Raw genomic sequence first — 26807 nt, 5'->3', positions numbered from 1 at the left:
CCCCCCCCCCCCTGTGGTTTACGTATACATTTCGTCAGACCACACTTGGGGTATTTTTACTATTTTTCTTTTTGTTCTGCACTAGCGAGAGTAAGGTAAATGCACTTATTACTCCTTATAATTCAAAGTATAAAAATTAATTATTTATTACATTCCAATCAAGTTAGCGCGATAATAGGAGCGCGATCAATAACAGGTGCATTTACCTCACGATTTCACTTTATATTATTTGAATAAAAAAAATCATGATCCTCTGTGTACATATTTAGTTAAAAAAAATTTTTTTACTAAATAAATGGTTTTGCAAAGAAAAATGTGTATATTTCTATCAAAACCTCCTACATTCACACCTAAAATAATGCATGAGTTCATGTTAAAAATTAAGGCTTTTGATTCGGTGAAAATTTCTTGCAACATTTTTTCATTGAAAGGCATTCTCTTCCCATTTATTTTCCTTTTTCGACCGTTCAATTTGATTAATTTGCCTCTGAGTTATGAATTTTTTAAAAAAAATTATTTTTTTCTATGAGTTATATAAATTTTTAAAAACACATATAGCGAAATTGTACCGTCAAGTAGAAGGTTTAAACAAGAACCATGCATTTTTCTAGATTTTTAGGAACACGTTCTCGATTTTTTTAAAGCGTCGGGTCGATTTGACCCCCCCCCCCCCTCCTCCTTTGGTTAAGTGGTGAAAAAAAAGCTCTGTGGTTAACGGGTTAAAAATTGTTTCAAATATTTAACGACACAGAAAAATAAAAAAAAGTAATTATTCAATTAAGTGTCTTGGATTCAAAAATATTTTGGACCTTGAAGTATTGGACAAGTGCTAATGATTTTTATAGAAGACATATTAATTTATATCACTGATATTATTTTTTTTCTGATAAATAACAAAAGTTGTTTATATTCATTCATATTGGTGTGAGATTATAGAGAGAATGATTTGATGCCACAAGTCCTACAGTAGTAGTTTGAGCTTTTAAAGAGGGTCTAATTTATCTTAAATGCAGAACCTACTTTACAGATTCCAGCCCCTACGAAGGTAGGAGATACGGGTTCAAAGTAGAGCCTAAATTTCGACTCGGGTGAAGAGAAGAGAAAAGTTACTTTTCTTATATTTTGTTCTATTCGTGACAACCAACTCTATTTTGTCCACACAAAAAACTTTTCTTCATTATGCTCAACACTTTTATATTAAATATAATAAATTTTTATGTAACTCTGCCTGGGATTGCTTATTTAAGACATTCCAAAATAAAGTGCAAATTGTATTCATTGTGATTACTTTAATATTCGTTTCTTATTTTGCAATAAACTATATTCTTAGCTAAGCTAAAACATGTAACATTCCAATAAATTGATATCATTACAATTTTTAATATGCATGGAAATTAAAACATATTGATTCTTATTGCCTAATTATACATAGATTCTTTATGTTTAATCTTGTTTTTTATGATTAAAGAAAAATTACGCTTCATGTCAAAAAAATAAAAAAATTCGTATAAAATATGTAAATCCTTGTTCGTTGAATAAAAGTTGTCTCATTTATTCTCGTAGCTTGTATCGTTTGCACACAATTTAATATTTTGATTCTCAATTTTGTTTTTCATCAAGAAAACAAAAACTACTCATCCTATAAAAAAAGTGATACATGACAAATTTGTAGATCTATTTTAGTTGTAAAATTTTTGTCGATCTAGCTCTTTTCGTATTTTGCTTTGTTTTAACTTATTTAGTTGTGACCTAAATTTTTATCAACAACGACCACGCCGGATAGACAAATACCGACGTAAAAACTTATTTTTCTGACTAAGGGCGCCTCAGAACATCGACATTGGATGAAATTCGAAAAAATCATTTTTCGCATAAAACTAGTACCTTCTCATTATGGATGAGAATGAAATTCATTTTTTTTTTTGTGATCAACATTTAAATTTTCGATTTTTTAAAACAAAATTCAAAGAGTTAATAAAAGAATAGTGTAGGGCCTTGGAAAAATAACGTTTTTCTCTTCTTCACGTTTTTCCATATCACGCTTTTTTTACTTCAAATATCCATTTTCGTTTTGTTTTTTGGATTTTAAAAATCCTATAACTTTTGTAATTTTGATTTTATCCAAACAAGCCATCGGGATAAATTGTACAAATTTTCGTGTGCTATAGATAACTGTCGATAGAATTTTGAATTTTTCAAAAAAGTGGTCTCAAAAATTTTGGAAAAGTTTTAACTTTTTGAATTGTTTCAGAAATGGCTGGTAGGCGAACGTGGACATTTGATTTAATTCGCGAAAGTCATTTTTCACATAAAACTAATACCTTCTCGGTATGAATGAGAATGTAAAAAGAGGATTGTCGACGTTTTTATATTTTTAAATATCGACAATGAAACTTGTAATTTTGAACATTTTAGGTGTAGGTATGGTCTGCCTCCGCCTCACGCTGACTAGCAAAAACCGTAAAAACTAGCGCGAACCGTATAAACTTTTGGGAGGGGGTTCCCGGGACTTTTCATTCGCTTCTGCCAAGGGTTTTCCAAAGACTAAGCTTCTGCCATTGTTTCTCCGCTCTTAGTTCAAACCTGAAGAATGTTTTTAAACAAATTTGACGCAGCCACCTTATTGATTTTTTTGCAGATTTTACACCGTGGAAAACCGGCTGCCACTTTCAAACGCAAAAGTTGCAGACTGGCAGAGTAGCCATTTGATGATGTATTAATTTTTTTCTTACAACTTTCAAGCTTTGATCTTGGCCACCGAATCGAGGCTGTTTTATGTAGCTAGCTCTCTGACTAGAAGGAACATTACAGACAGAGATACAGAACGATGGACCATGGACCGAAGTCCAAGATCGGTTTCAACAATTCAAATTCTTTGTATTGCTCTCAAAAGAACAGAGGTACATGTAGATGACAAAACAAATTTTTCAATTCTGAGCAGTTATTTATTTTCTCCTATCAACGCCCCACTTAGAGTGAGAGAGATAGAGAACGTTGATGGTGTAGTGTCCGTGACGTTTACTCGTGATGTCGGAGAGCGGAAGATAAGTAGTCCGTGCAGTGTTTCGTGTGGAGGCCGAGTGAAGGTAGTTTTTTACGTTTTTAAAAATATATTTATTGTTCATAATATTTACAGAGATCAATACAGATGCAGAATCTTATCTATTTTGTTCTTTGTCTTTAGATACCTAGTTCCCGATTGAAACTTTACCTCTTATTAGTTTTGGATATTTTAATCTTCGTTCAAGATTATATGGTTATTATTTAATCATATGATCATCAATTTTACTGTTCTTAATCTAAGTAAAAAAATTGTTATCAAAAAACTTATACATTGAGTGAAGGTAGTGGCACGAACGCGTGCGTTTATCCACAACTCGCAGGACGCGCGCCATAGCTCGCCTCGCTTCTCACAATACTGCGCATGCGCACAGAGGGAGAGGTAGCTGTTCGCGAGCTCGCCCCACCATTCCGTTTTTGGGCCTGCGCACCATAGCTCGCCTCGAGTCTCCAACTCTGGCTAATGTATATAGAGAGGGGATACTCGTTCGCGAGCTGCCTCCCACCTTCCGTCCGTGGGCCCGCGCGCCAGTGTACTTCTGCTTGTTCGTGTGCGTTTGACAGTTTTCCGCTCCAATCTCTCTCCTCTACATTACAACTTCTCTATATTACAACTAACGCTACAATTTAACTATGGAATACTGTAAAGTAAGAAGAATCGATATTTATCTTGATATTAAAATATAATAAAATGGTTGCAATTATAATGCACATGTCCTAGTACCAGTAAAAATTTGATTACACAGTATTAAAATAGCCATCGTTACTATTATTATCATTAGAATAATTGTGACTAAATGTTTATCAATAATGATTTATTAGTTCAAACCTAAATATTACTTACTATTTCCATTTGTGATTTTATTCATAAGGTCATAACATTTCCACTCATCTTGCCTTGCTTAATTATACAACTTCTTCTGAAACTGATAAATGATCAGTTTATAAGCATCTTACTAGAAAGTTCTACTTGGAACCTGTATGTAAGCAAGACAAGTTTTTGGAAATATAAACTGAATTGGTAGATTATAGAAAATGTGACTGTATAAAAAGCAAGGTTCGTCAAGGTGATAGCTGGGATCTTTGCTGGTCAATATTGCTTCTTCATCTAGCAAGCGCGCTGTATAGTTTGGTCCTATTTTCCTTGATTCATCCATCAACATCCATGCTTGACGAAAATGACTAAATTTCGTCGATAGAGTTTAAATATAAAATTGTTAATATTGAAAGACGTATATTTGAAATTAATAATTTCAGTGAGGTATTAATTGTTATATTATCTCTAACATAATGAAAACCGTTATTCAAATTTAAACTAAAGAATATTCATTGTGAACAGATCATCGTACTTTACTATAGCTTCTTTATTCATAATGTGTCCCGTAAGCGTTTACATGACATCTACTCCTTACAATCTTTCCGCTTATACCTATATTTTCAACAATCTTATCCTTTCTACATATACAATTAATTACAACTGTATATATAATTCTTATATCTAGTTCCTTATCTCTATTTCCTGCGATAGCGCAATTTAGGACTTAATAGCAAACGAGTGAGAGAGCGAACGAAAGCGAGAGTGCAAGCGAGAGAGAGAGGATGTGAACGCAAACGCATCTTAGTCTACTTAACTTTTACCTTAACGATTACTTACAATCTTAACGCTTCTAATCTAAGCGACTTTCGTTTCCTCTTTCTATCACTTTTTTGTACCTCCATTTGCTTTTTTTCACATGCATTCTTTCATTCTCTTTCATTCGCTCCTCTAGCACCCTCCAACTCCTTCATCCATTCTTCTCCTAATCCATCCTCCCCTAGAATCTTAACCACATTCTCTTGCCAGCTTCCTTTATCTTCCATTCCTCTCCTACATCCTTCCCATACTTGCTCCCATGTTTCTTCCTCCCATTCTCATATTCTGCACTTTCTGTTCTCTTATTTTTCCCAGTACATCCCCTCCCTTACCTCGTTTACCAATCTAAATCTTGCTATTCTGGTCCACCTTTTCTCTCCCCATCCCTTTTCTAAATACTTTGGCACTCCTTTCTTTTTTATCATCTTATACCATTTATTGTATTTTGATTCCTCAATCATCCCCCATCTTTCTATTAATTTTCATTAAAGAATACCCTCCTTTATTCTTACCATCTCATTAATTCGATCGCCCTCCCTCTCCTCTCTTCTACCTCCATCAAACACTTTCTCGCCAACTCCCCTCCCTTTCCCTCCCTCAGTTTCGTCTCAAATTTCCATGCCGTCTTTGCCGCTCTAATACTTCACTTTTCCCTTTGCGTTTCTTCTCTAACCATACATCCTGGCGTCCTCCAGTCTGCCCCTTATATACCTGTCCACCTTATATACCTTTCTTGTAAACTCTCAATATCCTTCCTACCTTTCCATCCCAATATCTCTGCTCCATAACTTAATACCGGCCATACCAGCGTATCAAATAACCACATTCTCCTTCTCCCATTTTTTTAACCTTCTTTTTCCTATTCCCCATATCTGTTTCACTACCCCTGCTGCTTTTTTTATTCTTGCTCTTATATGCGCTGTATGATCTCCATTCGTTTGCACGATATATCCCAAATATTTATACTCTTTTACTTGTTCTAACTTTATTCCCTTCCATCTCCCTGTCCATTCTTTCTTTCTTCCCCCTCCTTTTCTAAACTTCATTATCTTTGTCTTTTCTACATTTACATTCAGTTTTTTCCCATCTAACTCTTTCTCTAATCCAGTAATTAATCCCGACATCCCTTCTTCATGCTCTGCCATCAACACTATGTCCTCTGCGTATGCCATTGTATATATCTCTTCCTTCCCTATCCTAACTCGTCCCTAACCCTTCCTCTCCATTTCTTCTTCCAAGTCTGATATTAAAAAATTAAATAGAAGTGGGCTTGAAGGACATCCTTGTCTCACACCTCTAACCCAACCAGAAACTATCTCCTACTTGCTCTCCTACCTTTACCCTCCTTTTTGTCTCTGTAAAAATTTCTGTTACTCTCTTTATTAATCCCTCTATTATCCCCTATTTTTCCATAACTTTTTCTATTTCGCCTCGATCTAATGAGTCAAACGCCGCCTTTAAATCCACGAGCATTGCTATCATTGCCCCTTTTTCCCTATTAATTCTCTTATTTACTAAATAGTTCAAAACATAGAAGTTGTCAATTAACCCATTCCTTTTCTAAACCCTGTCTGATTCGGCGACTTAATCTTTTTTTCTTCAACTTCTATCTTTAATCTCTCCGAAAAAATAGTTACATATACTTTATAAAGTGTTGGCATCAACGTCACGTCCCTATAAGCTTTAACCTCCTCTCCTTTTCCTTTCTTTACTATTGGTATAAGTACTCCTTCTTTCCATAACTTTGGCTACCCCTCTCTTCTCCATACTCTATTACACATTATCCATGCCCATTCCTCTAGTTACTCCCCTCCATATTTCCATACTTCATTTGGACTCTCATCTATACCAGGTGCCTTTCCATCCTTTATTATTCCTAAAACCTTAACTATTTCTTCCCTTGATATGTCTTCGTCCTCATCTCTTTCTCTACCATATTTTCCTCCCTTTATAACTTTTCTCTCTACTCCTCCTAGCAAATCCAAAAAAATTTCTTCCATTCCACATTTCAATATCTTGGTTTACTCTTCTTCTTCTTTTTCTTTCTCTGTTTACTACCTTCCATACCTCTTCTTCGGTCCTAGCCTTCTCCGTCTCTTCCTCAAACCTTTTATTCTTTTCCTTTTTCTTTTAATAACTTTCTTTTAATATTCCCCCCTTTACTAACTTCATTTTTGTTTGTGCACTCTAATCCTTTTTTTATTTCTCCCATCATTATTTCCATCTCCTCGTCCACATTTCCCTCTCCCATTTTGATATTTTTGATCTTTTCTCTAAACTGTTTTTTTCCTTCCCTTGCCTAATTCCCTTTTCCTACACTTTTACATTTGCTCCCTTTTTATTCATAATGCTATTGCATTTTTGTCCCTCTAATGTCACTATTAAGGGAAAGTGACCCGAAACAATATAATCGCCTACCTATAGTTTCTTAACCTTCTCTCTTACCTCATCATCCACTATCACATAATCAATTACCGTTCCCCTTTTACCTCCTGAGCGCGTATATTCTCCTTTCTTACCACCTTCTATAATTCCATTTAAGATATACCATCCCAACTCCTCCAAGCTCTTTAACAACTTTGTTCCCTCCCAGTTTAGTACCTTATCTTTGGATTTTCTTCCTCCCTCTTCTCCCCATTCCCTTCCTCGTCTGTGACCTGTTCTCGCATTGAATTCATCCTTGCCTTTGCTACTATTAATCCTTCTTTTTGTTCTTTCCTGTCTTTATTATCTTTTCCTGTTATACATTAATTTCTTACTCCCACCACCATTCCTCCCATCGCTCTGCCCTTTTTATTCTTCCTCTTTGCATCTTCCACTTGTCATTTGTAATCTCTTGGTAACCTTGCCCTTACTCTTTTCTATCCCTTTTCATCTAGCCACGTCTCCATCATTATGACTACATACCATTGTGTCGAATTTCTTATAAACTCCCTATCTTTTCTCTCCAATCCTGCTATATTCCAGTAACAAATCTTCCATTCTTCCGTACTTTCGTTTCTCATCTTTTTTTCCTTCATACTATTTCTTATTTTCCTATCTCCTGTTCCTTCCCCTCCTAGTTTCCCTGCACCTCATTTCTTACTATCTGTTCCCTTTCTTCATCCCAATTCCACCACACTCCGTCTATCTGTATTTCTATCTGTATGCATGTATCTCTATATGTATATCTGTTCCCTTTCCCCTTTTCCTTTCATCTTGCGCTATTTTCCTCAATTTATATTGCATCTTCCTTTCTACCCATGTCAAATCATCCTCTATTCTCTCTGGACTTTCATATTATAACCTTTTCTTTGTCATCACCACCCTCTTATGTTCCCATTTCTTTAATTTCACCAGTACCATAATCTCCCCTCTTCGCTGTTCCCTTCCTACATTTCGCATTTCCCCTATCTCTACCTTAGCACCAATCCTTTTTAGTACTTCGTCCACCCCTTCCTTCAGCTCTTTCCCCTCTAATCTTATAACCTTTATTACTGTGTTTAATTTTCTTTATTTCCTCCCTTCCCTTTCTATTTTTTGTTCTATTTTTCTCACACTTTCCATCTCCTTATTACCACTCTCGCCCCCACCACAATTCCGGTTCGAGCTTTCAAGATTTTTCATCCTATCTTGCATCTTCTCTACCTTTTTATTATTATCTTCTTCCTGCTTTTCTAGCTTTTGTTCTGATGACTGCATCCTCTTACTAATTTTTTCCTGATTTCTTCCCATTTTTTTATTTCCTTCTTAACTTCAGCCGTTTCCCGCCTAATTTCCTTCTTTAATTCCTCTCCCCTTTTCTCCTGCTTTTCTTCATAATCCCCATTACCTCTATCATCACTTCGCGAATTTCCTTTTATCTTTCCTCTTTCATCGTACGCTTTTTGCTCTTAATCTTTCCTTTTCTATAGTTTTCTTATACTTCCTCCTTGCCTTCCTTTCCTTGTTCTCCTCTTTCGGCGCACTGAACACTTCCTGCTCTATATCTGTTTCTTCCGCGGAGATGCTCGCTCCGCTGACCATGAATGAAATTTAAACTTTCCTGCCTTCTATGGTTCCTTGTTTCTATCTACCGTCGCGGTCTGGTACCTTTCTCGCCTTTGGGCGTCGCTACCCAACCCTGCTACTACCAACCCGATCAACACAGTCCTCTCACCCTGTCACAAATCTCCAAACAAACTTTCACACAAATCTGTCTCAATCCTCCAAAGTATCTACCGCCCCTTTTCAATCTCACAATCCCTCAATTAATCTCTAACATCCACACCCTTATACACACTTCCACAATCCACTCACTTCAAATTTCACCACAATATCAGAAAAACTCAGCATTAACAATTCCAACTACTTTACACTTTCATGCTGGCAACGGAAGTCTACTTTATTATAGCTACTTTAAAAAATATTTAATTTGTATAGTTTCAGCGAAAAAATCTTTTAGCTTTAAAGTCTTAAGTAGAATAATTTTGTAGATGTAAAACGAACAAATATGTTTTCAAATATCGCATACTTAAAGAGAAAAGAGAAAAAGGGGACGTTTTTCGAAACTTGGAGAAAAAAGGGAAATTTGAAAACGGGAAAACTTAAGAGAATAAGAGAAAGACTGCGAGCCCCGTTTTTGATTAAAAATTATTGTAGTTTATCATCATAACTTTTTCACCAGTTTTAAATAAAAATACTGATTTTTACCTCTTTAAAACTTTAATAAACGTTTCTCTTGGTAAAGCGATATTTCCAATCATTCTTAATCTCTTTTTACCTTCTGCTTGTCGCGCTAACAATTTTTTTCTCCTTGTCACATCGCCACCGTACTGTAAGAAAAATAAAAATTTTAACATAAAGAAATGTACCATTTAAAAGCGAGGGGCTAACCACCACTGTTGTATTCTAGTACGTAAACTCTGCTTTGTGCGATTTTTTTTGCAAAATTTTCTAGTTTTGTACACGATTGTAACCCGAAATATCTCCTTTTAATATAATAAATCATCGTGAAAGCATTAAATTTATTGTAATGTTTTTTGACAAATTTTGTCTTACTATTGCTTCTTACTAATTAAAAAAATGCTTGAATCATAATTATTATTTTTTTGAAGAAAATATTTTCTTCATCCCTATTCTAGAGTTTCAAGCATGTTTTTCCCGAAAAAAGAGTCTTGATTTATTTAAAATCAACCATTTTAAACAATTGGTAAGAACTGACGGTAGGAACATGAGACATGACATTCCAGTTATCTAATTTTTTAGTGGATAACAAACTTAAGAAAAAAAGTTAAATACCAATCGTATTTCTGCATTAATTTCGATTTTAAATTTTCACATTTTAGTAAGTATACGACACAGTCCCTTATATTATTAGTGACTTTGATATCTCTTTTTTCAGTTGTATTTTTCAATTTTAAAGGGGCAGTCTGCCATCTTCAACGACTTTTTCGAACATTTTGCTCTCCTAGTAAAATTAATTCATAAATATCAAACTTTTAGTAGATAAAAGAAGAGGTTTGAAGGTAATGCAGCAATTTATAGAAAACATTTTTTAATGTAAATATCGCTGGTACGCCATCCTGAAGTAAATCCCAGTTTCAAACTGGCTGACACGATATCTCAACTTATAACTTAAATTGTTTAAACAAGATTTCAAAAGTCCGCCATTTTGTTTAATGTTATCACACGTGAATTATCCTAGTTCACACGACAGCTTTTTAAAGACATGGAAAGATCCAAAGGATGTCTTAAAGACGTCAAATTGTATGACATAGAGGTACATTCTAAGGACGTCTTTAGGACGTCCCGGTGCCCACTGGGATGTAATCTTGTAATCGAGTGTACACGAAAAAACGACGTGGTTAACCACTCGTTTGAAACCATAATAATAAAATGAAAAACTCACTAGTTTTGCAGTAACGTCTTTCCTGAGGGCTGGCAAATTTTCTCTGGCTAAAATCTTGCTTCCTACTGCCGCTTGAATGGCTATAAGAAATTGTTGTTTAGGAATGATTTCTACTAATCTGAGGCAAATAGCTCTACCTTTTTCGGATGCTCTACTTGCATGAACTATTGTACTCAATTCTTCGACTGGGTTTCCGTTCAGCAATATATTCATCTATAATCAAAACATTACATAAATTAATGCATGCTGGCCATTTTATCCGAGGAAAAAATTTCGCGGTCATCAGATAAATTTTCCGATTTTTTTCTTGTGATACATGTGTCTCAATTTCGCACCACATTATTAGTTGAAAAATACTAAAAGAAACTTGAGAAGTTTACAAAATAATTATTTCTTTATCAGCATCGGTATGCTTTTACAAAGAGAGCCGGTTAAAGATAAGTTTTAAAGATAATACCTTGAAATTACAAGTTAAAGCGTCATAATTATCATAAAAATAAGACATTTATTACTTCTGAAATAAAATTTTAAACAAAGCAGGACGGACTTTTGAAGGCACATAATGTAATTTTTTAATTATTCAGGCTTATTTGTTTTAACCCTCTTGTGACACAGAAAATTTGATTCTATATAAAGATGATTCATGTTTGTTATTTTTGTACGTGATTATGTGGGTGGCGGTAGTGAGAGCGTGTGCGGTGACAGGTGGTGAGAAGATTTTACGGAGTTTGTGAGGAAGGTGTGAGTGGAGTGTGAGGGTGGAAGCCTAGGAGGTGAGTAGGGTTGTGAGGGATGAATTGGGGATTTAAAATTTAATGTTCAGAGTAGTTAGAGGAGAAAAAAAGGTGTCTGCAGAGGCTGTGAAGGGTGGAATCAAGAAAATAAAGAGAAAATTTTGGACGGTAAGCGGTAACAGTCTTGAAAGATATCTGTTGGTTGTAGCAGGTACTTTTTGCATGAAAAGGTCCCAGTTACTGACGGAAGAACGAAAGATGGTCAGCGAGAGTGTGGCCCGGTGTCGAGTGGTGCGCCGGGGAGAGGGAAAAAGCGGAACGAATGAAGCTATAAGGCGAGGGAAAGCGTCTAGCGCAAGTGAGGGGGAGCATTACTTGAAGAGGAATAGAAACAGCCAAAAGAGTCCTTAATAGAGGGCTTAAGAAGGTGGAGGGTAGATCAGAAATAGAAGCCTACTGTTGCCCCTGTCGCATATGACAGAGGCAAGGGCGAGAAAAAAGGTATTTGGGAGAGGGTAGAGAATATGATAGAAGAAAAAGTATAGTATAGATAGAAAAAAAATATTGACATAAGAGGATTAAAGCTAAAGAATGGGGAAGAAAGGGAGAGAGTAAAAATTGCTACTACAGAGAATAAGGTGGATTAAAGGCAAGATAGGGAAATTCAGGCTATAAAGGATAAAGGATAAGAAGGTTATCATCGATCCAGATTTGACAAGAAGGAAAGAGTTGTGCAGAGAATGCTGAACGAAAGGGCTAAGAGGGAGAGGCGTGAAGGGAGGGCGGCGAAAGTAGGGTATCGGACAATAAAAGTAGATGAGAAAATGTGGGCATGGGACCAGGAGAAAGAAGTGTAGTAGGAAGTGCAGGGGAATTTTTTCATGGGAAGTAGGGGGTGGGGTTAAAGCAGGTTGGAGGAGTAGTAAAGATGCTGTACTAGAACGTAGAAGGGATAAAGAAGAAATATTAGGATTTCTGGAGGTATATCCAGCAATTTGATGTAATGGAACTGGTAAAGACGTGGGTAGAGAGAAAGGAATGGAATAGAGTAGAGCCGAAGTTGCCAAGGGAGTATAGGTGGAGGCTCCAGGAGGCGATCAGAGAAAAATGGAAAGGAAGGGTTATTTACAGATAGGAAGTAGTTATTTTTCATGCAATTAAAAAACACGATGTGTATCGTGATCTGGAGACTTCACTCTACAAGACTGTATACACGCTTTTGATGACTTTCGAAAAAGTAAATTTTAGAGTATGAAAATGGACTTTGACGAAAATGTAACAAATTATATTTTTGGCTGATGTTTCTCTTATACTTTGAGTTTTTTAAACATAAAATAGGTGCGATAGAAAGTTTGCAGTGTGAAGTATGGTATGAGGTACGGTATTACAATGCGTACAAAATCACAAGTTGAAAGATATTTCATAAATATTTCATAAATATTTTAGCCTACTATCTTACATTAAACGCAGAAATGTTATATCTTTTACCCTCTTTTGACTATCCCTAGAGATCACGTGACCTTGTAGCTGGTGGGAGGGCTTAAGGGTCTCATTGAAACATAGATCTGGAATAGGAGAATCGGAGGGACTGCATCGCGAGGTGTAGTTGCTCTAGGGAACTGACTTCTTAACGGAGACTTTGGGATACCACGTCAAATCCCATGTATGGAGATCCACCACCTGAAAGCGGGGATCTGCAGGGAGTGTTATTTATTTACCTAGCTGCTAATGGAACCAGATTTGGCAAGACAAAAAAGTTAATAAACATAATGAGACCTAGTAAGCTAGATTGGAAGCATGCTACACCAAAATAGTGCCGCGAGGATTCCCACCAGGGGGGGGGGGGTTTGGCACCCCTCCTGTGGTGCATTATATGGTATGGCTGTCTTCGCTGGCTAAATAAGGAAGGGTATTATATCCACGGATACGCGGATGACTTTAATCCTAGTCGTAGGAGTCATATTCATTGCTCATTTGTAAACATCGATGGGTCTTACATGGTCAGTACGGCTATACTCCACTGTCCTTAAACCAAGGTTCCTATACGCGGCCTTGGTCTAGTGCCAATAGGTGAAACTCTAAACCATGTAAGATAAGCAGCGACGATCACAAATGCTAGCGTTTAGAAGCGTCACGGGAGCAATGAGGACTATGCCCAGAGCGGAGACAAATTGCGATAACCACCGCGTCGGGGAAGCTCACGCGATGTACCACCTGGGAGATAATAGAGATAAGCTTGGGTGACTAGAGTAACTAGACTCCAAAGTTACATCAGTACAATTTCAAATCTAGAAATGAGACAAGACGAAAGAACACAATGCTTTTTTGCATCACAAGTACGGATAAGTGGAAAACAAACGGCAATTGGTTCCTCCCAGGGGAAATCTAGTAAAAAGACGACTCCAAGCGAGAGGGGAGAGGGGTCAGGAGCAAGAATCTATGTCAGCATAGAAAGGAGGGAGTTAGGAATCCCGCTTGGGCGACATACCACCATCTTTCAGGTTGAGGACCTGGCCGTCCTTTGATGTGCTGAGACATTAATAGAAGAAAACACTACAGGTAGGCAGATAACAATCTGCTCGGACCATCCGTACATCCAACCCTTCATTCAATCGCCCAACTATTTACATAACGATCCATCCGTTCATCCATTGACCCATCCATCCAACCGTCCATCAATCCATGCAAACACTTACCTATTCATCCACCCATACGTCCATCCACCCACTTATCCATCTAACCTTCCATCCTTCACCCAACAATCCATATAAACACTCATTCATCAACCCACCCACCCACCTACCCAACAATTCATCCATCCAACAATTTAACAATCTATGTAACCTTCAATTAATCCATCCACCTATCCATCCATTTTCCGGATTTGAATTAAATTCAGTCATTCATTTAAGGCAACCGGACATATTACAAAACAATTTCCGTTTTTATGAAACACTACATTAAAAAATTCAAAATATGAGTAAATATTGTGCAACAGGCTGCGCAAAAATAATATTTATGAATATTATCATCTAAATTCGTAAACTTATGTAAATAAATATTGCCCGGAAGCTTTTATGTTTAAACAAAATTTGCAAAACAAACAAAATTAAACAAAAAATTCAAGAGCCGAAAGAAAATTCCTATTAGTCGTCTATATCAATACCACCGGCATCAGCTAGTACCCTGGCGGCCATTATACGAGTCTCTAACAGCTGGTTCGTCCTACGTTGTGAGTCCTTTGTTGTGTGGCGGATAAGATTTAGTCGAAACATATTTTTTAGGTCTTTTATTATAAAACTTTGTAGTTTAACGTAGTTTTCTTTCGGCTCTTGCGTTTATTAAAGTTTGAAACTAATATCTTATGTGCTATAAAAAAAAGTTCCAACGTTAAAAAATGTCGAGGTTCAGAAAGCAGATGAAATAATTTTCAGTGAAGTTCCTACCCAGATGAGTACCTAGACGTACTTATTGTACTCTAATACATTTTCTAAAGTTTCAGCTCGATATTTTATCTTTTAAAAAAGTTCTTAGTTAAAAAAAAATTAAGTGAACTGATAAAGTAAGATCGGTAATATAGATATTTGGCTGCGTCACAAGTGCTTAAAAGTGTGAATTTTAACATTGATAGATATTTACTACCTATAAAATCAGCATACTGAGCAGCATGCTTTAATAAAATAAAATAAAACTTGTATTCAAGGGCGTAGCGAGCGTATTGACTTTTGAGGTCCAAGCATTGTCATAAATGCCGACTCAATAAGTGTAATTTACCTTTTGTCAAGATTTACTTTATCAATTCAAGTAATGGAATTTCTCACAAAAATTTCTCGAAACTTCCTGGATACGCGAGCGTTACCTACTTCGGGGTACCTTCCTGTAACATTTTTCAGAATTCTCAGAGCCTTCAATTGGAATGTACCAGAAATATTCAGGGAAACTTTTGTGCTATCGTCGATAATAATATTATTATATAATATAATAATTATATTTTTATTATTATTACCATTTAGTATAATTATTATAATATTATTAAATTTAAATAAATTAATTCTATTATATATTATTCTTTATTTTATTTTCTTCAAATTTATTTGTCAACCGCAAATTTTGTAACTAATTTACCTTATATAAATGTAAAGATTTTTAACATTTGAATTGATATTAATTTTAAAAAGTCACATATATCTAGCCTGTCATCAACATCTGTCTCATGATACGGATAATTACCTTACTTGGTAAAAAACTGTCATCTGAAAAAATATTAATGAATGTACCCCAAGAAGTTTGAAAGTTCCTATTTAATCTGAAGACTAACAACATGAACGGTATTATAAGTTTGGAAACTAAACTAACAATAGAAATATTTCAACTAATACCTATTGATGGATTTTTAAACCAGTAAAAGAGTTTTTGAATAAAAACATTTTAAAATTCTGGTTTTCCGGTCCAAGCGGCCACCCTAATGATACTTGACAGATTCCTTTATACTTCACACTCACTTTAACAATATTTGATGCTTCATATCCGTAATCTTCGTAATCAAAGCTTGCATATCCTGAGCTTAAGGATTTCAGTCCGTCGTGAAAATCCATGATTATTTCGTTAAGTGGCAAAATGTACTGCAAAATCATCCTCTCATTGTCTATGTATTTAATGGACTTTTCAACTCCTCTCTTTTCGAAGCACATGGTTTTTATTCCTCCCAAGTATTCCGCTAAGTTAAATAGTTTGTTAAAAATTAGTTAGGTTTCTTTTATAGAAATTTATATAAGGGCCTAAGATGTTGCTTAAATTAGTCCGATATATATTGTGTAGTCCGAATTTAACAGTTTACAGTCCGAATATAAAAAGTGTGCAGTGGGAAATTAACTTTATTTCAAGCCAAATTTCTAGCCTTTAGCCTAATATTTGAAAAAATTTAATATGATCTTCAAGATTCCACTTAAATATGAATAAATAAATTAATAGAACCGAAAAAGGAAATTCAATTATTTTTGGTTGATAATTTCATTATTTTGTCGAAAATTCAACAATTTTCTCAAAAAGACATCCTTTTTGAGTTGAAAATACAAATATTTTTCAATAATGTGGACGATTTCAATGAGAACGATTGATAGGTTGATTTTTAAGTTTCTGATATAAAGTTTGATATCAAATTTTAAAAGATCGAGAAATTGGATCGAAAGGGCCTAAATTTATTAAAATCAAATAATTTTGCCAATTTCAATGAATCTCAGAATTAGGGTTTTTTCCTTGTTTCTTATCACAAATTTGCTTTCAAAGTTAGAAATTTAAGATTTCAAATACAAATAGAGCAAATATGTAAAAAAATCATTAAACTGGCGGGTTTTCATGACACTTGATTCTAGGCGTTGCGGAGTGCTGATAAGATTTTGGCGGTAGTGAGAAATTCAATTTTTCGGAGAAGAAAAAATTATATAATGTAGGAATAGGGATCGTTTTATTCGTAATAAACGTAAGTTAAAGTTTTAAGTATTTCCACTTTATTTTTCACAAAAACATAAGCACGTAAATTTTCCGACGGCGTATCGTCTCGAATATAAAGCGAAGTTCCTGTTTCGCCCCGACCTCTATATCACATTAAATTAACTGACTTAAAAAACGCGCAAAATTTAAAATTACTCTCACAGTTCGGCAAAGCTGGCATAAATGGTCGACCCAACCACCATAAGAGACTTCGATGATTTTACTAGTCATCATCACCTCCTTCGTTTGAGCTGTCCCAGGTCTCTTTAATCCATAATTTCATTCGATCTGGGATAAGGATACAAGAAAAGGGTTTCTGAGTGATCTGAAGTCCTTCGATGTCTCTTATGACGTATATGTGAAGGCCGAGAAACCTTTTGACAACATAAGGCCTTTTGTACTTCGGTAACGACTTTTTATCAACACCTGGAGTCGTAACTACATTTTTGATCATAATGAAATCGAGAACCTTAAATTTACGTGACTCTTTCCGCGTAGCATCATAAACTGGTTTGTTATATTCTTGCACCTTTTAGTTTGCTCTACCGCCTTCGACCAGTTTTTCTATAAATTCTGTAAATTCGTCCAATGTGAAGCAAGTTTCTCTACCAGATACAAGCCTTCTGCAATTACTGAAAATGTGGAAGTACTGTTCCAGTTTTGCAATATTTTCTTTACTCGCTGTTGTTTTAACTGGATATAAAACTGTATACTTTGCAAAGGCATCTACAATTAGCAAAATGTGCTTGTTAGCAAAATGTGCTTGTTAGCAAAACCCGCTGCTTTGAGAGGTCCGTAGTGGTTTACGTGGATAGTCTCGAAGGGCTTATTTCCTTTTTCGTTAAGTTGCAGAAAACCTTCTTGTTTACCTGAAAGTAACGAGCAAGTTATACACTTAATACAGTTTTTTTGTGTTCTCAGACATGTGCTCGCATATTCGGAAACCAGTAAACATTAGATATCAGATCCACTGATTTTTCTAATCCTATGTGCCCTACATCGTCGTCACATGTTTGAATTACACTTCCTATCATACTTTCATGTACATAAAATAACAGATTTGCGTCTTTCTTACCCTAAACTACGCTGTTACAAAGTTCTAAATTTTTACTTTCAGATACCTCTAGGTCTTTTTGTAATTTACGAACAGTCGGATCCTGCAATTGTTTATAAACTAGAATTTGATCAAAAGATAGTGATTCGATAGTCAATATATTTCGACTGAGAGCATCAACATGCTGCATACGGTCGCCTGGACGATGCTCTAAAATATAATTGTAGCTTCACAATGTCCTCCCTGTAACACTGCCCGCGCCGTAGCTTTGATAAGGAGTTCAATGTCAAACCCGTTGTTAGGCATTTGCATATTTCGTACATTGTTCACAGCACCTGGCAGACTATCGATGTCGAACCTATCCTGATTGTCAGCATCGCTATCACCCTAATCGTGCTCACTCATTGTATTATCTGGATCGTTAAAATCGATCTTTTTGCCGTACGAACGTTTATCGTTAGCGTCGCGAACATGAGGCGTATTTCCCAATATGTCCATTAACACTCAATTCGACCACGAAAGCGCGCGAATCCCACTTCTGAAAATCGTAGGAATAGGGATCGTTTTATTTGTTATAAATGCAAGTTAAAGTTTCAAGTATTTCCACTTTATTTTTCACAAAAACATAAGAACGTACATTTTCCGACAGCATATCGTCTCGCACATAAAACGGAAGTTCCTGCATCGCCCTGACCTCTATATAACATCAAATGAACTTACTTAAAAACGCGCGAAATTTAAAATTACTCTTACAATAATAATTTATTTTTACTTTAAAGTATTTTTTGAACACTGAACACGATAAAAGTATGAATAAAAATGTCTGAAACAATTAACGTTTAGTATTGGCCACAAATTTGTGATCACACCATCAAAAACTCATCCAGAACTTAGTTGCATGAAAATCAGTCAATTTTTTTAATTTTCCATCATAGATATGAAATTTTTGAATTTGGACCGTGTCGCGATTCACACAAGAATGAATAAACCAACATAGTTAAAAGAAAAGGATACAGTGGTAACAGCTATTTCTGCATTAGAGAGGGCGCGAATTGCGAATTCTCACTTTCCTTCAAGTTGAGCCCTAGAGTAACTTGACCGATGACAATCCAAGTCCATAAATGCACTCAATGTGCTTAGGTCCGGGTAAACCTTTTCTTAATATGTCCACTACCGTCTTGTCCATAGGCAAGTAATTTAGGTCAATAGGGTGTTCCTTCAATACATGAGGCACAAAATGACGCTTTACGTCTATGTGTTTGGAGCTGGAATGATGTACTGGATTCTCAGCGAGTTTACCAGCCGAGATTCTTAGTTTCTTGAAGATATCTTAGTACGTTTGGCTGCTGGCCAATGCTCTCGTTTCGGATGCAGCGTACATTAAAACTCCAAACAGCTATCTATAGGCGAATTTTTCTTCATACCTTGGATCATTTGAACCCTTCGTTAACTTTGTGGCGATTGCGAGCAGAGAGCTTGCGAATTTACTATCGTTCATCCGGAACCTTCGAATAATGTCCTTTAAATAGGCAGTTTGAGATAGGGTTATGCCTTCTTCATCTCGTTTGATCTCCCTTCCTAAGCAATACCGAGCTTCTCCGGGGTCCTTCACCTTGAACCTTTTGGAAAGTTCCTGCTTCATTTTACTCTCACTTGCTGGATCGTTTCACAAGATCAAAATGTCGTCCACGTAAACCAGAAGAAAAATCATTTTGTTGCTGTCAGTGTACCGCAATGGATCTGCACATGTTGGTGTCAATTCAATTTTTCGAAGACTTAAGCCCAATTTTGTATGCCAGTGGCGTCCGGCTTGGCGTAAACCATATAAGGATCTATTTAGCTTGCATACATTGGGCGTTCCATCAATATTACGCAGCATATCGTTGGATCGTTTGTAAGTTCGGGATCGCTGTCTTCGCGTACTATCTTTTGAAGCTTTTCTTCGTTTCAGTTGATCGTCGGAACCATATTTATTCCTAAGATCAGTCTGGCACTTTATCACCTTTTCATTTGTTGGTCTATCGACTAAATCAAATGTCTGGTTCAAAATAAGACTTCTAATCGTCTCGTATATGGCATATTCCTATTCGTCGCTGTCAAGTCCAGACAGGGCCCGCTGCAATGTGATATCGCAGGCATTCAAAGCAATGCTGGTTTCCTGCGGCTACCCTGCGACTTTAGTATTTCCATCCCATTCGAGAAATTCTTTGTCGCTGGAATCAGCAGGCAATTAACCTCCAACATTGACAGGAGCATCTACTTGTACAGTATTGTACTGTTTAGAAGGACGTCCTGGTTGACCAGTTGGAACCTTTCGAGGCCTGCCAGGTCCTCTCTTTGTATTTCCTGTCGGTTTATTTCATTCTCGGTTAGTTCCTCGACAACACAAAAACATTCTTTATAGGTGCTTCAACGACGACAGGAACATCGTTTTAAGGTGGTTTATCGAGGACAGGAATATAATTTGCCGGTGGTTCAGCGACTACAGGAATATGATTAGCTGGAAGCTCATTGAAAATATTCTCATCCATAATGCGATCGAGAACAAATTTCACCTCTAGTGTAGTTGACGGGGTTTCTTGAATCTTTCCTGGGAAGTATTCATTCATAAATTGCATGTCACATGTTATACAGATTTTCCTATCAGACGGAATCCAAATCCGGTCGGCTTTCGCGTTAGTGGCGTAGTCAGCGAAAATACCATTAATTCCAAGTGGTTTTAGTTTTTCCTTGTTTATACTCTTATCGAGACAATACGAAGTAACTACGAATTTTCTTAAATGTTTTAAATCAGGCCGCTTACCTGTCCCTTTCTCGTGTGGTGGTTCCATCACTGATGGCTTGGTAACACATCTGTTCCGTATGTAGCAGACGGTGGCGACAGCTTCTCTCCAAAATGACATAGGCAGTCCGGAATCTATCAGCATACAACGCGCTGGTTCCATCAGAGTTCGATTTTTGCGTTCCATAATTCCATTCTGCTGCGGAGTGTAGGGTGCGGTTAATCAATTTTTTATTCCTGATTTCTACAAAATTAGATTCATGTCTGAGTTGACAAACTCTGTACTGTTGTGGGATTGTATTTGTTTGATCTTTAGACCAGGTTGCGTCTTAATGAGGTTCTTGTATACCAAGAACTTTGAAATTACGTCCGATTTGTTGTAAAGTAGGTAGTGCTCAGACCAACGGCTGTAGTCATCAGTAAATGTCAGGAGGTACCGTGCTCCTCCGAGTGAACGTTGTTCTCATGCGGCCACATAGGTCGGCATGGACGATTTCGAGAAGAGAAGATGTTCCTTGGCGTCCTTTTGGAAATGGTAGAATCAGCCTTAAAATCAAGTCATGTGGCGACCTCGTTTTACACCATGAAATTCATGTCTCTTTCATTTAAGTGACCTAGTCGTTTATGCCACTCGATTGTGTCACTCTTTTTATCACGCGGTCGTGTCACTGGCCAGTTTCACTCCATACTAACCTTGTGTGATTCTGTGAAAATGTGTATGTCTTTACATAGTGTCAGGTACACTCACTGTAGATGCACCATTCGTCACCATTCGTGACGCTGTGTGACAAGTCTTCTAGATGATTGGAGATTTCACTCAAAAAGAATGCTTCGTCGAAATTATTTGCGTTTCCCTCTTCCTTTTTTTCTTTTTAAAGCACTTGAAGGTTCTATGGTAAAAAAATCACTGTTGATCTTGATGTCCATTTGTTCTGAATGGTCAACAATGTTCATGGATTGTGAAAAATAATCTCGAGCGTCATCGCCATTGAGCATTTTTTGTGAGAGTAGCTGTTCCAGGAGTGATGCCTTTCTTGTGGGGCCCTGGGACGCGTAAATAGATTCGAGTTTCACCAAACGCTGTGCGATGTTTCGCAATTTCGAGTGCGTTTGAATTGCGACAAACTAATTGAGAGAGTGAGTCAGATTTGGCCATTCGATCCTCATGTTTCCATGTATTGAGTGCCTCTCTGTGATGTTCTGGTTTGACCTTTTCTCCAAAAACATACGGACATGTTCCGCTTTTCGTTAGGAGAGCCTCAACCTAAATTTTTCAGGTTTTTTAGTTTTCCTTGGACAAGGATTTAATTCGCATAGAACTTTAAGAATTAGATTGGGCCTGAACCATCTCGAAGTTTTCGCGTACGTGTTCCGTAAGTGGTGCTGGTGATGAAAAAGGTTATTTTGTTCTTCTTTTCTCACTCTCGGCAGAAACACTAAGAATATTAACACTTGAGAATAAATGAGAACATTTACTTCGCTTAAATAATCCACCGATCACAATTTTATAACGAGCGGTGAAAATTAGAATTGCATCGCGCACGTGGTCGTCCGATGCGATGTTGTCAGATCCCCTTTGTTTCGAGTCCAATTGATATTGTTCGTCAAATATGACCTCTGCACCCAAATCTAACAGAGAAACAGCAGCGGATAGACGATTAATAAAAAACTGAGTAGAATGAGAGCTCTCTATGTATGGTGAAACAATTAAATTAATAGACTGTGAGTGATTTGTGTCGCGATTCACACAAGAATGAATAAAAGAACGCAGTTCAAAGAAAAGGATACAGTATTGACATCTATTTCTGAATTAGAAAAGGGGCGAATTGCAAATTCTCACACATTTGGATAACAAATTTCAAATTTTCGACCTCAGATTTGTGCTCGGAAACCTGGAGAACCCCCTAGCAATGATTTTCATGAAAATCTTGCTAGAATGAAGTTGTTTATGAACAATTAAAAGCTTCGAGCAACTTCGAACTGTTTAAAATTCAAAACTGTTCTCGAACTCCACTCGTTCGAAAATCAAGTTCGTGTTTGTAGCGCATACCTAATTTTGTGCGAAATTCGTGTTTATTGTTAGAAAATTAATCGCGCTGGTTAAAAATTGATCTTTTTAGTTGTAAGTTCATCTATTTTTTTCAACTATTTTCATCTATTTTGAACTAAAAATGAAACATTTTTACTTGAAATGTTAGGAATTTAAAGCGTTTCAAATTTAATTGAATATAGTGCCCACATTAATTTAATTTTAAAAAACAGTGACATACAAAAGGTTTGTGTTCCGAAATTTAAAACATTTCAGGCCCTGATTCATATATAAATATAATTACCGGGTGTAATGATTGTTCCAATCACCATTGGTTCATAAAACTCTTTAACAATAACGGAATCCGGACAATCAGTAGGGTTGCTGAAAGAGACATTCTCCCCTTTATACCTGGTGATATTCTTAGCGCCAAATACTTTTGCCTTGTATATTACACCTGGAGTACTAACTATCGGCTCAGCGCCATATTCCTGCTCAAGCCTCTGTATAAACACCTCCATGTGTAACAAACCTAAAAATCCTAGTCGCCATCCTCGCCCCAAAGCTGGACTGTAAAAGGCTAAAGTATTCATTCAAGAAACAGTATGACTACTTTTCATTATCGTTTTGAAAATTTAAATAAATACCTCGATTCCTCTACGGCTGTGACAGCATTATCGTTCAAAATGAGCTTCTCTATGGCGCTGCGCAAATCCACAAACTGAGATTGGTCCATGGGGTAAACTCCAGCGAACACCATCGGTTTAGCGATTTTAAAACCAGGAAGGGGTTCAACGGGCGAGTTCTTTAAATGAAACGTATCTCCAATATGTGCTTCCTGTGAAGATTTCATGTTGCACTTTAGCGCCCCCACTTGACCAGCATATCTGCATTACATTATTTATAATAATTATTATCAGATGAATGTGAGAGACCTTAGATTTGCGTTTATCCAAGCTAAAAAGGAGCTTTCGTTATTATGCTTTGCTTATTTCTGGTCCAGGCTAAAGCAGTGTATACTCCTTCGATCCGTTCACACTTTAAACAGATGAGAAGAATGAAATTATGGAAAAAAACTTAAAATTTTTCAATTCACAAACAGTATATGTCGCAGCAAATTTGTGTAATTATACATTTCATGAAATATCTGGACAGTTCATGAACTTAGCCACGCCAAATTTCCCTCACTCTTTAATTTTTAAGATCAATGGACCTATAGGGATCAAAATTTTTTACGGAGCTTCTAGTTTTTAGTGCCGTATGGTATGTTATGATTTAAAAAATGGCGTACCAGCAATAGCCGCCACAATAAAAAACTGCTTAGTTCAATCTCTTATTTTTGATCTGCTTCTTATAAAAATTAACTTTTTGTTTGGAATTACCTTTCAAAGTGTTTTTGAGGTCACTGATTACGAATTTTCTATGAGTTAAAAAAATCCAAGATGGCGAATCTAAGATGGAGGCTAAAAAGTGTAAACATCATTTTATGTCATAAAAGTAAGGGTTAGGTATCCAATAAAGGGTTTTCGGGGTCGCTGATTACGAATTTTCTATTCTTTTTTCAAAATTCCAAGATCCTAAATCTAAGATGTACGCTGAAAAGTGTGAAAATCCTTTTATCTTATAAAATTATGAGTTGGATATGCAATAAATGGTTTTTGAGATCGCTGATTCCAAGTTTTCTATTATTTGAAGAGAAAAAATCCAAGATGGTAAATTTAAGATGACAAATCTAAGATGGCCGCTGAAAATTTATAAAATTATTTTACGTAATGGGAGTACGAGTCGGGTATGCAACAAACGGTTTTCGGAGTCGCTGATTTCGGATTCAAGATGCCATCTTGCACATCAATTATCAATTATTTACTTGTCTTCGTAATTGACTATTTTAGAGTGCGTATGATGGTCATAGAGTACCAGTCGTCCGTTTTGTCGTTAAAGTCCGCTTTTAGTTTTTCTACGCTACAAGCTAACGCAAACGCGATATTTTTTTACTGGTTCTCCTGATCTCGAAAGGGCATCAGGGACGAAATTTGAACTACCTTTTCGGTGCATGACTTCGTAGTCATATTCAAGAAGTTCCAGTGCCCACCTGGCTAATCGGCCAGTGGGGTTTTTTAGGTTATGGAGCTACTTTAACGCTAGGCTTCCGTTTAGGTTTCTGCTCGCGTATGCTATTACGTAATTTATGCCGTCAATAGTTTGAGTAAGTACGGCTCCTAATCCCGTATTACTCGCATCGGTTTCGAGTAGGAAGGGTTGAGTAAAATCTAGGCATGTTAATATGGATGCTGATGTTAAAAGGTCTTTAATTTTTTGGGAAGCTTTATCTTGTTCTAATACCCAATTCCATTGTTTATCTTTTTAAGTAATCTGTTCATCGGTTCTATTGTTTCGGCAGCCGAATTCACATTTGTCGGAACTGATCGTTAAATTTGCGTAATTTGTTTGATCTAATAGAATATTCTAGAATTTTAAATGGTCATCAAAGTTTTGAGTTAGTATGACAATGTCATATAAATAACAAAAAGCGTTTGGTTTTAAGTCTGGAGTAATAATTGTATCCATCAGACTCTGGAAAGTAGCTGGAGCATTGGTTAAACCAAATGACATCCTTTTATATTGATACATGCCCTTTCCGGGTACTGTGAATGCTGTAATTGGTTTTGAATTTTATTCTAGCGGGAGTTGCAAGTAAGCTCATTTTAGATCAATTCTAGAAATGAATTTTGCTGCTCATAAAGTCTCCAGTATTTCTGTCATGAATGCGATTGGGTCGAGGTCCCTTTTTGTAGTATTATTAACCTTTCTGAAATCTAAACAGAATCTGTAATCTTTCCCTGGTTTTTTGATCATAACTCTAGGGTTCGACCAATCAGAACAAGATGGTTCTATTATATCCTGTTCTAATAATTGATCGACTGTTTGATAAATTATTTCTATAATTTTTGGCGCTCAAGTGGTAGTATCTCTGTTTAATGGGATCGTGTCCCTGCACATCAATTTTATGTTTTGTTAAATGGGTTGCCATATGTTCCTTTCCCGAATGAATTTAAATTTTATTTTACAGAAGTCTTTCTAATTGAGATTGATGGCTTTCGCTAAGCTCAACAATAACTTCGCAAATTTCCCGTTGACAATGATCTCGTTCGCTCCTATTTCCTAATCTATCTGAAATATTATTTAGCTTGATTGCTTTATTTTTTCAATTAAACCATTGATCTCTGTAGTCAATTTCGGATATCTCATTAGCTCTTTGAGATTCCATTTTGGATTTTACTTAAATAGTACCTCTGTTATTTTTACAAAGACTACAGTCGCTACTTTTGTATTCGCTTTCATATTTGTTATTATAATAAATTTTTCCTGAATTATTTATCTTATAATTGATATCAGTATCGCATTCACTTCAAGATTTTCAATTTCTCATTCACTTTCTCATTTTTTTAAATTAAATGCTTACTTTTTGCTTCTGCAACTGCGTAGTCCTTTTCGCGTAAAGAGATAATGAACCAGGCGTGGCGGTACGACGTATCATCCACTTCCTGCTACTAGCTTCTTCTTTTCCTCCCTCGTAGCAAAGTGATGAACCGGAACGACGTATCGGCGGCTTGCTGTCACCAGCTTCTTTTTCTGGGAATTGCTCCCTTTTTACAAGAAAAAATTCGTAAATATCTCTTCGGAGTTCTTCGTTAATTTCGAGAATTTTCAACTCTCATGGTCCACTTCTAAGTGTATATTTTTAAGATGGTGAGGTTTCATCGTTTTAACATATAGCCCATCTTATCAATATCAATAGCTAATCTTGTCAATCTTATCTAAAGACGTGAGTGCATGCCACTGTTACACAAAGGCCGATAAGCGGAGCACTGTAGCGGCAGCGTGTGTTGACTTTAAATCGCTGCCATTACCACAATTTTCGACCGATTTTCTTCAAATTTTCACAAAAACTTTCTCAAAGTCTAGTGAAAGACTTTCTTGCGATAAGCTATGTCAACAAAAATTTTTTCGATCCCCGCGCCACTGCACTGGTTGAAGTTGGCGAAACGTGGTTTTCTTTCGGAATCAATTTGTTATTATTCAAAAACAAACATATTAATTTTTTAAACAAAGTGTGTTGCTTTTAGTCATCGCTCATATATTGAGAATACACCAT

General features: G+C 36.3%; 1 protein-coding gene across 4 annotated transcripts in view; it reads right to left on the bottom strand.

Moving 5' to 3' along the window:
• Window positions 1–3108: 3108 nt before the first annotated feature.
• Window positions 3109–26807, bottom strand: part of LOC117173513 (translation factor GUF1 homolog, mitochondrial) — an 81644-nt gene continuing 57945 nt past the window's right edge. For 2 of the 4 annotated variants that reach the window (XM_033362138.1, XM_033362140.1), the window contains 6 exons: window positions 23299–23538; window positions 22956–23221; window positions 15799–16013; window positions 10563–10775; window positions 9365–9486; window positions 3109–4242 (listed from right to left, as the gene is read on the bottom strand). In XM_033362138.1, coding sequence (XP_033218029.1) covers window positions 4017–4242; window positions 9365–9486; window positions 10563–10775; window positions 15799–16013; window positions 22956–23221; window positions 23299–23538 — 1282 coding nt within the window. In that variant the 3' untranslated portion in view covers window positions 3109–4016. Of the gene's footprint in view, window positions 4243–9030; window positions 9487–10562; window positions 10776–15798; window positions 16014–21917; window positions 22252–22955; window positions 23222–23298; window positions 23539–26807 lie in introns of those variants that run through there. The other 2 variants (XM_033362139.1, XM_033362141.1) reach the window with 2 other exon arrangements.

This window comes from Belonocnema kinseyi, chromosome 5 (assembly GCF_010883055.1).
Source record: "Belonocnema kinseyi isolate 2016_QV_RU_SX_M_011 chromosome 5, B_treatae_v1, whole genome shotgun sequence".
Lineage (NCBI taxonomy): Eukaryota > Metazoa > Arthropoda > Insecta > Hymenoptera > Cynipidae > Belonocnema > Belonocnema kinseyi.
This window is presented reverse-complemented; position numbering and strand designations above follow the sequence as displayed.